General features: G+C 67.4%; 2 protein-coding genes across 2 annotated transcripts; one reads left to right on the top strand and one right to left on the bottom strand.

Annotated features, from left to right (window-relative positions):
- Nucleotides 1-5193, top strand: LOC137848761 (casein kinase II subunit alpha-like). Its single transcript, XM_068668193.1, has 12 exons — nt 1-141; nt 348-460; nt 804-905; nt 1266-1316; nt 1971-2030; nt 2341-2424; nt 3449-3559; nt 3635-3736; nt 4281-4381; nt 4448-4596; nt 4671-4748; nt 4832-5193. The coding sequence occupies exons 1-12, from the start codon at nt 42-44 to the stop codon at nt 4948-4950; spliced, it is 1170 nt and encodes a 389-aa protein (XP_068524294.1). The 5' UTR covers nt 1-41; the 3' UTR covers nt 4951-5193.
- Nucleotides 5194-6545: 1352 nt separating this feature from the next.
- On the bottom strand, nt 6546-12100 carry DGAT1 (diacylglycerol O-acyltransferase 1). Its single transcript, XM_068668194.1, is given in 20 exon segments — nt 6546-6954; nt 6957-6987; nt 7096-7145; nt 7148-7157; nt 7249-7319; nt 7322-7335; nt 7432-7497; nt 7583-7695; nt 7804-7848; nt 7959-8000; nt 8125-8163; nt 8285-8388; nt 8480-8548; nt 8650-8754; nt 8867-8972; nt 9107-9159; nt 9268-9353; nt 9499-9539; nt 10790-10877; nt 11929-12100. Coding segments are annotated over 20 exon segments (1344 nt in total). The 5' UTR covers nt 12024-12100; the 3' UTR covers nt 6546-6838.
- Nucleotides 12101-12750: the final 650 nt, after the last annotated feature.

Consider the following 12750-nt stretch of genomic DNA (forward strand, 5'->3'; position numbering starts at 1 on the left):
TTTGTGGTTTTAGGGTGCGCGAGGCGCTGCCCCCTGGGAGCATGGCGGGGCCGGTGCCCAGCCGGGCCAGGGTCTACGCGGACGTCAACACGCAGAGACCCCGCGAGTACTGGGACTACGAGTCGCACGTGGTGGAGTGGGGGGTACGCTCCCCTTCAGCCCCCCCCCCCCCTCGGGTGACCCCCTCCGTGCGTCCTCCCCGTGGCCGTTGGCACGGTTTCTCCTGGCCCCCCGCACGGAGCATTTTTTCCTGCACCCCCTCGGGTGGCCGAGACCCTTCCCACCCTTCCCACCCACGGCTCGGTTGCCCCCCCCTCATCACCTCTTCCTCTGTCCCCCCCCCGGCAGCAACCAGGACGATTACCAGCTCGTGCGGAAGCTCGGCCGCGGCAAATACAGCGAGGTCTTCGAAGCCATCAACATCACCAACAACGAGAAGGTGGTGGTGAAAATCCTCAAGGTGGGCGCGCGCCAGGGCTCCTCGGCCCTGGGGGGGGGCTCCGTGCGCTGCCCCTGGTGACATTTGGGGCCACGTTTGGCTCTCTGGGGGGGTGAGATCATTTCCATGGTGGGGCTGACCAGGCGCAGTGATGGTTTGTAGGACGCATGAGTTACGGGGCGTGGGTTTGGAGAGCCCAAGCTCGCTCCTGGGCTGCTTTTCCTAGGGAAAAAATTCCCCGAGGCCCCCCCAAAGCAGGGCACGGGGTTCCTAAAGTGGTGGGGGGCTGCTGTCCTGGGGGGGGGACGCGCCCCCTCGCCGCGGTGCGCGGGGCTCTGAGCGCAGCCCGCTTTGTGCTCGCCAGCCCGTGAAGAAGAAGAAGATCAAGCGCGAGATCAAGATCCTGGAGAACCTGCGGGGGGGCCCCAATATCATCAGCCTGCTGGACATCGTGAAGGACCCCGTGGTGAGGGGGGACAGGGGGGGCAGGGGGGCAGCCACCCACGGCGGCCCCGAGAGGGTGGGGATGGGGAGGCAGCAGCGGGGTTGGGCACGGTGCCTGCCTGGCCCCCCCCAAACCTCTTTTTTCCCCTTTTTTCCCTCTTTTTTCCCCTTTTTTTCCCTCTTTTTCCCCTTTTTTTCCCTCTTTTTTCCCTCTTTTTTCCCCTTTTTTCCCTCTTTTTCCCCCTTTTTCCTTCTTTTTCCCCTTTTTTTCCCTCTTTTTTCCCCTTTTTTTCCTTCTTTTTCCCCTTTTTTTCCCTCTTTTTCCCCTTTTTTCCCTCTTTTTCCCCTTTTTTCCCTCTTTTCCCTGTTTTCTCCCCTGCAGTCCCGGACGCCCGCCCTGGTCTTCGAGCATGTCAACAACACGGACTTCAAGGTGAGCGCACGCTGCCTCGGAGACCTGGGGGGGACTGGGGGAAACTGGGGGGGTCCCGAACCCCCCCTGCAGAGCCAGCAGCGCCCCCCAGCCCCCCCGTGGTGTCACAGACGTGGGGCTGAGCCGTGGCACCGAGCCGGTGCCGGCGCTTGTGCCATCCGATCCCGGCGGTGCCACCGGGCACTGCCCCAAAATCACAGCCCCTGGGGGCATGAGGGGGCTGCGGGGTGGATTTTGGGGAGCTGGGAGGTGAATTTAGGTGGGAGGTGGCGATTTTGGCGAAGCTGCTGCCCGGGCTGGGGCTGCTCCACGAGTCACAAGCGCGTTGGCAGCGCCGCTGCTGCCCTTTCGCCTCCCTGGCTCCCGTCCCCGGGGTTTGGCTTTGGGGCTGCTGCAGCTCCCGAGGGCGCACAAATTCCACCCTCACCCCCCCACCCCGGTGGGAGCTGAGCCCCCCACCCCGCTGCACGGGTTGGGAGCTCCCTGGTTGCCCCCGTTGGGACTGGGCCGGGTGTGGGCCACCCTGCTTCTCCCTGGGGTGTGCTGCTGTGAAATTTGGGGAGGTTTTTTTGGGGGGGTCCTGAGCTGCCCCGGAGCTGCTCGGGGGTCCCTCGGGGGCTGCGCCGCGCTCACCGCCTCTCCCTGTTCCCGCAGCAACTCTACCAGACGCTGTCCGACTTCGACATTCGGTTCTACATGTACGAGATCCTAAAGGTGAGCCCCCAGGAACCCCCCCCCCCCAAGCTGAAAGCCACCACCAACACCCCCCGGGGGAGCTCCGCTTGGCCCCGAATCCCGGCGGCGGCACCGCGCCCTTGGGCAGCCCCCCGCTGCCACCTGCGTCCCCCCCGGGGTCCCCAGGGCGCCGTGTGCCTGCCCCATCCATCACCGTCACCGGGACAGGGCCCGGAGCCCCCCCCGGGGCCCCGAGCCTGGCGTCACCGTGCTGCAGCCTTGGGGTCTGTCCTTGGTGGTGCCCCCCCCGCCCCGAACCCCCCCGGTGACGCCGCCGTTGCGTCCGCAGGCGCTGGATTACTGCCACAGCATGGGCGTGATGCACCGCGACGTCAAACCACACAACGTTATGATTGACCACGAGCACAGAAAGGTACCCCCCTGTGCCCCCCCCGTGCCCCCCCCCCAGGTCCCTTGGGTGGCCGTGGCTGTCCGGCACGGCTCCGGTTCCTCTCCCAGCGCCGTGCGCTCAGCCCCGGCACCGAAACGTCCCCGGTGCGGTGCGGTTCTGGTGCTGCCCATCCTCGCTCTTGAGACCTCGCGGGGGGGGCTGGCCTCGCAGCTGCTGGTTTGGCAAAAAGGGGGGGCCATAAAACCCCGCAGCTGCGCCCCGTAAACCCGCTTTATGTGCCAGCTGCTTGGCGGCAGCTCGGGCTTGTAAACCTGCCCGCAGATCCCTTCCGGCGCACGGCGGCGCCCGGCCACCTGCGCTCCCCGCATAAATCGGACTTCAAACGGCGTTTTGGGGGGGGGGGGCAGGTGGTAATCACCCCCTTATCGGGGTGCAACGGGGCCGGCCCCGTGCGCCCCGTGGGCACGCTGCCCTTTGAAACTGCCCCGTCACCGCTGCCGCGGTGGCCTGGCACCCGGCACCCGGCGCACCCGGCGCACCCAGCCCGCGCCCTGCGCCGAGCCCGGCCGTCCTTTCCCCTAAATTCGTGCCAACCCCAAAATGGGGGGGGGGCTGGGAGGCTCGTTATGGGCAGCAGAGGTCCCAAAGTTAATAAGGGTTTGGGGTTTGGGGAGGCGGGGGGGGGGTTTCCTATAGGAGCCGGAGGGCCGTGGTCAGGGAGCGCGGGGCGCAGCCGGGCGCTGCGCGGCGTTAACGACCTGCCTGATGGACCGGGGCCTCCCTCAGCTGCTGCCCTAATTAGTGGGGCCGGGGGGGTGATCCTAATTAATCTGAAAATTTTTAGGGGGGGGGGTGACGAGGTGGCTGTGGTCATCAGGGCACCGCTGTGCTGCGCTCCTCCCGCTGCGCCCACCGCGGGGCTCGGCACCGCGCGCACCGGTGCTGGTGCTGGGAGCCCCCGGGGGGGTTTGGGGGGGTCGGTGCCAGCGCCCCCCCTTTTTTTCTCCTTTTTTCTCCCTTTTCTCCCTTTTTCTACCCCCCCCAGCTGCGCCTGATCGACTGGGGGCTGGCGGAGTTCTACCACCCCGGGCAGGAGTACAACGTGCGGGTGGCCTCGCGCTACTTCAAGGGCCCGGAGCTGCTGGTGGATTACCAGGTACGGCTCCTCCGGGGGGGGGCACGCCCGGGGGGGGGGCCCACAGCTCCCACCCCCATCCCGTGTCCTTCCCAGATGTACGACTACAGCCTGGACATGTGGAGTTTGGGCTGCATGCTGGCCAGCATGATCTTCCGCAAAGAGCCCTTCTTCCACGGCCACGACAACTACGACCAAGTGAGCCCCCCCGACCCCCCCCCCCGGCACTAACCCCCCCCTGCCACCCCCCCTGTGCCACCCCCCCGACTCCTGGGGTCCCCTCCTCCCCATGCTGGGGTCCCCTCCCCATATTGGGGTCCCCTCCCCATGGGGGGGTCTCCTCTCGCTGCGTCCCCCCGGATGGTGGTGGCTACGTCCAGCTCCAGGGCAGGGCGCAAGGCACTGGTTATACTGGGAGGCACAACTGGGGCTGCTATGGGGCACCCCATAACGCACCCCACATCCCTGGTGCTGGCACCAGCTGTGGGGCACGGATTTGGGGGGGTCCGGCAGGAGACCCCGGCCGTATCAGCCCCATACGTGGTGCCAGCCCGGCAAGCTGTAGGGCCCCCCCTACCCACACCACTGTGGCTGATTTTTGTCATTTCCCCCCCAAATTGTCCCAATCCCAGCGGGAAAACGAGGGTGGCAGTGTCCAGAACTGGGACCAGCCAGGCAGGGAACTGGTCCCTGTGGTCACCACCCCCACCATAACCCCACCACGTTCCCCCCCCCGTGCCAGCTGGTGCGCATCGCCAAGGTGCTGGGGACGGAGGATTTGTACGACTACATCGACAAATACAACATCGAGCTGGACCCCCGCTTCAACGACATCCTGGGCAGGTGGGTGCCCCCCCCAGCCCCCCGCCACCCTCCTCCTCCTCTTCCTCACCCTTTTGCCCCCCGCAGACACTCTCGGAAGCGGTGGGAGCGCTTCGTGCACAGCGAGAACCAGCACCTGGTGAGCAGCGAGGCGCTGGATTTCCTGGACAAGCTCCTGCGCTACGACCACCAGGCGCGGCTGACGGCGCGCGATGCCATGGAGCACCCCTATTTCTGTACGTCCTGGGGGGGGGGGGTCTCAGAGGGGGGGGGTCCACCACCCCCTGACACCATCCCCTGTGCCCCACAGACCCCATAGCGAAAGACCCGGCGAGGATCGGCCCCGCGGCCAGCACCACGCCCGTCAGCTCCTCCAGCATGTTGGCAGGTGGGTGCCGGCACGGGGGGGGCGCACCGGGGGGGCTCTTGGCCTCCTGATGCCCCCCCCCCCACATTTTCTCCCCACCGCAGGCATCACCTCGATGTCGGTGGCGCAGCCCCTGGGCAGCCTGGCCGCCTCGCCCGGCATCGCCCCCCCCCAAAACGCTTTGGGGTCACCGGTGCCCACTGCAGCGGGCGCCCAGCCCTGACCTCGTGCCGCCCCCCCCAAACCATCCGAAATGGGTTGGGGGTGGAGTGGGGTGGTTTGGGGTGGTGGTGGGGGCGCTCTGGAATTTTTATTTTTCTTTCTGTCGGGTGCGAAGCGCAGAAGAGCAAAGCCGGAGGGGTCCTTTTTCCGCCCCCCCCCACCCCACCCCCCCGGGGTGAGGAGGACACGGCTGCGGTGGAGGAACCGAAAATGGAGAATAAATTTTATTTTCTATGGCCCTAAACCGAGGGCAGCGGGTTCTTGAGGGGGGGGCACGAGGTGGTGCCCCCATATCCCGGTGTCCCCAGTTTGGGGGCTGTGACCCCCCCCCCAAAAAAGCGACAGCTTGTGCCCAGAGAGGGGGAAGGTGGGGAGGGCCCCCGGGGGGGTCCTCAATGAGGTCTGGAGCTCCCCCCAGGGAGGAATCCAGGACAGAAAATGCCCCAAGGACAGGCCCAGGGGGTAAAGTCGAGCCCCACAAGTGGCCCTGGGGCAAGGCCCAGCCCCACAAGTGGCTCTAGGGTCAAGGCCCAGCCCCACACATGGCCCTGGGGCAAGGCCCAGCCCCACAACCAGGCCTGGGGGGCAAGGTTGAGCCCCACAAGTGGCTCTAGGGTCAAGGCCAAACCCCACACATGGCCCTGGGGCAAGGCCCAGCCCCACAACCAGGCCTGGGGGGTAAGGAGGAGCCCCACAAGTGGCCCTGGGGCAAAGCCCAACCCCACAACCAGCCCCACAAGCAGCCCTGGGGTCAAGGCCCAGCCCCACAAGCGGCCCCAGTGTCAAGGTCAAACCCCACAAGTGACCCCAGGGGCAAAATTGAGCCCCACAAGCAGCCCTGGGGGCAAGGCCAAGCCCCACAAGTGACCCCAGGGGCAATGCCAAGCCCCACAGCCAGCCCCACAAGTGACCCCAGGGTCAAGGTCAAACCCCACGAGTGACCCCAAGGGCAAAGCTGAGCCCCACAAGTGGCCCTGGGGACACAACCAAACCCCACGAGCGACCCCATGGGCAGAGCTTAGCCCCACAACCAGCCTTGGGGGCAAGGCCAAGCCCCACAAGTAGCCCCAGTATCAAGGTCAAACCCCACAAGTGACCCCAGGAGCAAAGGTGAGCCCCACAAGTGGCCCTGGGGACATGGCTGAGCCCCATAAGCAGCCCCACAAGCGGCCCTGGGGCAAAGCCCAATCCCACAAGCAGCCCCACAAGTGGCCCCAGTGTCAAGGTCAAACCCCAGAAGCAGCCCCATGGGCAAAGCTCAGCCCCACAAGTGACCCCAGGATCAAGGCCAAGCCCCACAAGTGACCCCATGGTCAGAGCTCAGCCCCACAACCAGCCTTGGGGGCAAGGCCAAGCCCCACAGCCAGCCCCACAAGTGACCCCAGGGTCAAGGTCAAACCCCACAAGTGACCCCAAGGGCAAAGCTGAGCCCCACAAGTGACCCCAGGGTCAAGGTCAAACCCCACAAGCGACCCCATGGGCAATGCCGAGCCCCACAACCAGCCCCCCGTTGCCATGGGGGGGGACACGGCAGTTCCTGGGGTCCGAGGGGGGGTCCCAAGGGGGGGGTGCAGAGACACAAGGAGGGCGCAGGGCGTTGGAAAACCGGAGCCTTTAATCCCTCGGCGGCCCGAGAGGGCTCAAAAAGTTCACAGAAGAGGCTGGGGGGGGGGGGGGGTCCCAGCTCCGTGCCCCCCCCCCACCGTGGCATTTTGGGGGGGGGGGGGCTGGGGAGGGGGGTCCGAGCAGGTGCCCCCCCCCCCCCATAGGGGGGCTATTGCAGCGATCCGACATTCACTTCTGGACGAGGAGGGGGGGGGCCCCCGTACGAACATGGGGGGGCCTCCCAAGACCCCCACGGTAATGGAGGTTGTGTGTGGGGGGGGTCCTCAGCGCGCCCCCCCCTCGTAGTTGAGCACGTAGTAGTCGTGCACGGTACATGAGCACGGCGATGGGCTGCCGATGATCAGCGACATCCACACGGCCGCGTTCCCGTAATTCCCCGCAGGAATTTGGACACGAACCAGGCCAAAGGGATCTGGGGGGGGGGGCAAAAAAAAACTCAGACCCCCCCCCTCTCAGAATGGGGGGGGCACAGGGTTTTGGGGTGTCCCCCCCCCCCACCTCTCCAGGTCCCCCCTCTTACCTGCGCCGCCATCCCCATGAAAGCCCAGAGGCGAAACATCTTCAGGGGACGCTCACCAGGTACTGGGGGGGGGCACAGGGAACATGGGGGGGGTCACATAAAAAAAAGGGGGGGGTGCAGACCCTCGGGGGGGGTCCCGGGGGGGGCACCGACCTCGTGGAAGAAGGCGGAGGCGAGGAAGACGGCCGTCTGCGCCGTCCACTTGCTGACCCCCCGCTTCAGCATGGCTTGTAGAAATGTCTGGGGGGGGGGGGGTGAAAAAATTGGGGTGGGGGGGGGACAAAATAAAAGGGGGGGGGGGACGCGGGACCCTCTTAAACCCCCCCCCAAAAAAACCTGAGGCACCACTTGTGCACGGGGATGTTCCAGTTCTGCCAGAAGTAGGTCACCGATTCTGAGTTCCTATGGGGGGGGGGGGGCACAAATTGGTTTTTTTTTTGGGAAAAAGGGGATTTTGTGCCCCCCCCCCTGGACCCCCCCAACTCACCACCAGTCCCGGTAAAATTCCCGGTCCCCAAATTGCAGCAGCTCGGCCACGGCGTTGAGGCAGGAGTGGAAGAACCAATAGAAGAAAATGAGCCAGATGAGGTGGTTGGGGACCTGGGGGGGGGGGGCACATTTTGGGGGGGGGGGTCACAGGGGGGTCCTGCCCCCCCCCCATAATAATTTTTGGGGTGTTTTGGGGGGTGAGGGGTGCGGGGGACTCACGGCCAGCTTGAGGAGCCGCTCGATGATGCGGGAGTAATCCATGTCCTACGGGGGGGAGGCACAAAGCGCCGTCAGCCCCAGCCCCCCCCCAAAAAAAAAATAAAATATTTTTTGGGGGGGGGGGGAGGCAAAAAAAAAGCCCCCCCCTCACTCACCCGGAACGGCTTCATGGAGTTCTGGATCGTGGGCACCATCCACTGCAAGGGAGAAGCTGCTGAATGAGCCCCCCCCCCCCCCCCCAAAAAAAAAAACACCCCCCCATTTTTGGGGGGGGGGGACGCACAGCCAGGACCCCCCCAAATTCCCCCCCCCCCAAAATACCTGCTGGATCAGCCCCACCATCAGCTGGATGAAGAAGAGCTGCAAAGGGGACGGAGGGGGGGTGACCTCAGGGGGGACACCCCCAGAGTGGGGGGGGGGCATTTTTTAAGCCCCCCTTCCCCCCCCCAATTTAAAGCCCCCCCCCCCCCCCAAAATTTACCATCTCGAAGAGGCGCCGCAGCAGGAAGCGCTTGCGGATGCGGGGGGAGCGGGGGAAGTTGAGCTCGTAGCACAGGGTGGGGGCCAGCAGGAAATAATAGAGGTCTATGGGATGATAACCGTGAGGGGGGGGCACCTCAAGACCCCCCCCAAAAAAAAAATATTACACCCCCCCTTTTTTTTGGGGTGTACTTACTGCTGTAGGTGAGGTTATCGGGGTAGGCGACCCCGCTCTTGCCCACATCCCCGTTGGCTTTGGCGGCTCCTGGGGGGGGGTTTAATGAGATGGGGGGGGTGAGGGGGTCTGGGCCAGCCCGGGGGGGGGTCCCAACGCCCCCCCCCCCCAAAAAAAAAAACAAAACATACCTGGGGGGGCCGCCTTGGCCTCGCGGCACCACTTGTTGAGGTCCCTGAAGGAGAAGAGCTTGAGGAAGAGGACGGTGTAAATGGCCAGGGTGAGCACGGCCCCCACTGCGGGCAGAGACACGGGGGGGGGTCAGGAGGTTTTGGGGGGGGGGTCTCAGGGTGTGGGGGGGGTCCAGAACCCCCAACCCCCCCCCAAAAAAAAATTTGGGGTCCTCACCGGGTGTGATGGAGGGCACGGCGAGCACCACGGCGGCGGGGAAGCAGAGGATGGCCAGCAGGTTGGCACCGTGCAGCGCGGCCCCCACCCGCTCCGACAGCGAGCCCTGGGGGGGTTTTGGGGAGGAAAACGGGGTTTTTCTCCCCAAAAGGATGCCCCCCCCACAACCCACCGAGCCCCCCCCTCACGTACAGAGCCCCCCCACCCAACCCAAGGAGCCCCCCACCCTATTTCGCTCACCGCCGCCAGCCGCCTCTCCAAGGCGAGCGCCGCCAGGGCGAAGACGTTGGCCACTGGTTTTTTTTGGGGGGGGGGGAGGAAGAAGAGGAGGAAGAGGAGGAGGAAGTCAGCGAGGGGGGGGGGCACGCAGCACGACCCCCCCCCACCCCGAAAACACCCACCGATGATGAGGCAGAGCGAGGGCCAGCTGTAGGGGTCTTTGAGGAACAGGGACACCACCTGGATGGGGTCCACCAGGATGCCGTACCTGCGCCGGGGAGGGGGGGGACCCTAAATATTTTGGGTGTCCCCCCCAAAAAAAAAAAAAATTGTGGGGTGGGGGGGGGGCACAACCTCAGGGAGGGGGTCAGAGGTCGCCGTCTGTCTGTCCGTGTCCCCCCCCCCCCGCTTACTTGATGAGGTTTTCCAGGAAGAGCCGCGCGTTGCTCAATACCTGCAAGAGCGAGGCGGGCGTTGCGCACGGAGAGGGGGGGGGACCCCAAAAAACCCCCCCAAATTCCCCCCCCAAAACCCCCCCACAGCCTCAGGCCTGGCCCAAATCCCCCCCCCGGGGTTGCCCCAAAGTCGTGACCCCCCGCTTTGGGGTTCACATGGTGGGGGGGTGACGGGGAGCCTGCCCCTTGCCCCCCCGCGGAGCCACCCGTGCCACGCGGCCGCGCCTCTGGGCCAGGGTTCAGGCGGGTGGCACGGGGAAGGGCCCAACTGGGGGCACTGGGACCCAACTGGGAGCACTGGGGGGCACTGGGGACACCAACTGGGAGCACTGGGGGACACTGGGGACCACTGGAGGACACTGGGGACCCCAACTGGGGGCACTGGGGGGTACTGGAGGACACTTGGGACCCAACTGGGAGCACTGGGGGGCACTGGGGACCCAACTGGGAGCACTGGGGGACACTGGAGGACACTGGGGACCCCAACTGGGGGCACTGGGGACCCCGAGCATATCCCTGCGGACCCCACTGGGGACAACAGGGACCCCGACTGGGGACACCAGGTCCCCAACTGGGGCCACTGGGATCCTGACTGGGGGCACTGGGGACCCAGAGCATATCCCTGGGGACCCCAACTGGGGACACTGGGACCCCAAGAACGTCCCTGGGGACCCCAAGCAGGGCCACCAGGTCCCCAACTGGGGCCACTGGGGACCCAAACTGGGGCCACCAGGTCCCCACTGGGGACCCAAACTGGGGCCACCAGGTCCCCAACTGGGTGGGGCATTGAGGACCCCAACTGGGAGCACCAAGTCCCCAACTGGGGCCACTGGGGACCCCAACTGGGGCCAACTGGGACCCCAAGAGTGTCCCTGGGGACCCCAACTGGGGCCACCAGGTCCCAAACTGGGACCAGTGGGGACCCCAACTGGGGACCCCCAACCGGGGGGGGTCACCGGGGTGCCCAACCGAGGCCCAATGGGGACCCCAAACTGGGGCCACTGGGGACCCCAACTGGGGGGGTCACCAGTCCCCAACTGGGACCAGTGGGGACCCCAACTGGGGACCCCAACTGGGGGGGGTCACCGGGGACCCCAAACTGGGGCCCACTGGGGTCCCCAACTGGGGGGGTCACCAGTCTCTGTCCCAGCAGCGGGCAGCCGGGGGGGCACCGAGGGCTCATTACGGGGCGCTAATTAGCGGGTTGGGGTGTTAATTGGGGGGGGGGGCGCTAATTAGGGCCACTCACCAGCATCACCACGCACCAGTTGAGGACCCCCCGGTAGTTGCTGTAGCCGCTGGCGGAGCTGAGCAGGGACTCCTGCAGCCGGTGGCACCTGGGGGGGGGCACACGAGCGGGGGGGGGGGTCAGATGTACCCCCCCCCCCCCCCCACACACACACCGGGACCAACCCCCCCCCAAAACACCGGGACCCCCCCCCAAAAAAAACAGGAAACCCCCTGGAACACCAGGACCACCCCCAAAACACCGGGACCCCCCCCCCCAAAAAAAAACAGGAGACCCCCCCAGAACACCGGGACCCCCCCCCCATGGACTACCAGGGACCCCCCCCGGAACCCCCCAGGACAGGATAGGACCCAAACCGCTGGGAGATTTGGGGGGGGGGGGGGGGGCAGATTTTTTTTTTGGGGGGGGCAGGGGTCAGGCTCAGCACCCACAGAATGGGCACGGGGGGGTCCCGGGGGGGTCGGGAAGGGGTCCCGGGGGGGGTCCCAACGGGTCTGGGGGGGTCCCAAGGGGGACTCAAGGGGCTTTGGAGGGGGTCCTGGGGCTGTCAGTTCCCGGTGCCCCCCCGCGGTGCCCGGAGCCCCCCCCCATGCCCTTTACCCCCCCCCCCCCCGTACCCTTTACCCCCCCCCTCCGGTGCCCGATGCCCCCCCCCCCCCCCAGTCCCAGGACCCCCCCTCCCGGACACGGTGCCCCCCCCCCATACCCTTTACCCCCCCCCCCATGCCCAGTGCCCCCCCCGGTGCCCCCGCCCCCCATGCCCAGTGCCCCCCCCCATGCCCGTGCCCCCCCCCCGTGCCCGGTGCCCCCCCCCGGTCCCAGGACCCCCCCTCCCGGACACGGTGCCCCCCCCCCACACACCCATTACCCCCCCCCCATGCCCAGTGCCCCCCCCCACGGTGCCCCGTGCCCTCCCCCATACCCGGTGCCCCCCCCAATACCCGGTGCCCCCCCCCCCCATGCCCAGTGCCCCCCCCCGTGCCCGTTACCCCCCCCCTCCGGTACCCGGTGACCCCCCCCCATACTCGGTGCCCCCCCCCGGTCCCCGGACCCCCCCCCCGGTGCCCGGTGCCCCCCCCCCGTGCCCCCCCGGTGCCCCCCCCGTGCCCCCCCCATACCCGGTGCCCCCCCCCCGTTACCTGAAGTCCCCGCTGTGCTCATGGCCCCCCCCGTCTCCTCCTCCTCCTCCTCCTCCTCCCCCCCCCCGTCGTCGCCGCCGCGGGGGGGTCTCCATGGCTTTGTGGGGGGGGTCCCTTGGTGGTCGCCGCCCCCCCCCCCACCCCCCCCGCCCCCCCCTTTCCTCCTCCTTCCCCCCCCCCCCCCCCCGCCGCCGCCGCTCCGCGCTCGCCCATGGCCGGGCCCCCGCCGCCTCCCGGCCACCGTAGGGGCCCCCCCCCCCGCCGCCACGGCCTTTGTAACCTTGGCAACGCCCCCCCCCGCCCCGCCCCCCCCCTCCGGTTCCGCCCCCCCCCCCGGTTCCGTTCCCCCCCCCCCCCAATAGCCGGGGCTGGCGGAGTACGGGAAAGGACTACAAGTCCCAGCAGCCCCCGCGGTGGTTGGGGGGAGATGGGCGGCTGGGAGAGCCAATGGGGAGAGGGGAGGGAGGGAGGGAGGGAAGGGGGTGGCCAATGGGGGTGAGGGGGAACGGGAGGTCGGCCAATGGGAGGGAGGGGGCGGGAGGAGAGGGGAGGGGGGTGTGTGGGGGGGCAATAGGGGGGAAATGGGGGGGGGGGGAATGGGGGAAATGGGGGGGAAATGGGGGGGGAAATGGGGGGGGTCTGGGGGGAAATGGGGGGGAAATGGGGGGGAAATGGGGGGGTCTGGGGGTAAATGGGGGGTAATAGGGGCTGGGGGGCACTGGGGGGGCACTGGGGGGGGGCCCAGGGATGAATTGGGGGGGGGTCTGGGTCAGAATTGGGGGGGATTGGGGGCCTCTGGGGGGGCAATTGGGGGGCTGGGGG

The sequence above is a fragment of the Anas acuta genome (genome assembly GCF_963932015.1).
Source record: "Anas acuta chromosome 2 unlocalized genomic scaffold, bAnaAcu1.1 SUPER_2_unloc_1, whole genome shotgun sequence".
Lineage (NCBI taxonomy): Eukaryota > Metazoa > Chordata > Aves > Anseriformes > Anatidae > Anas > Anas acuta.

What these genes read in the sequence shown, in the direction of transcription:
- LOC137848761 (XM_068668193.1), top strand. Translation starts at nt 42, where the DNA reads ATGGCGGGGCCGGTGCCCAGCCGGGCCAGGGTCTACGCGGACGTCAAC. An exon ending in GTCGCACGTGGTGGAGTGGG is followed by an intron (nt 142 to 347) that starts GGGTACGCTCCC and finishes CCCCCCCCGGCA; the next exon opens with GCAACCAGGACGATTACCAG. An exon ending in CTCCTCCAGCATGTTGGCAG is followed by an intron (nt 4,749 to 4,831) that starts GTGGGTGCCGGC and finishes TCCCCACCGCAG; the next exon opens with GCATCACCTCGATGTCGGTG.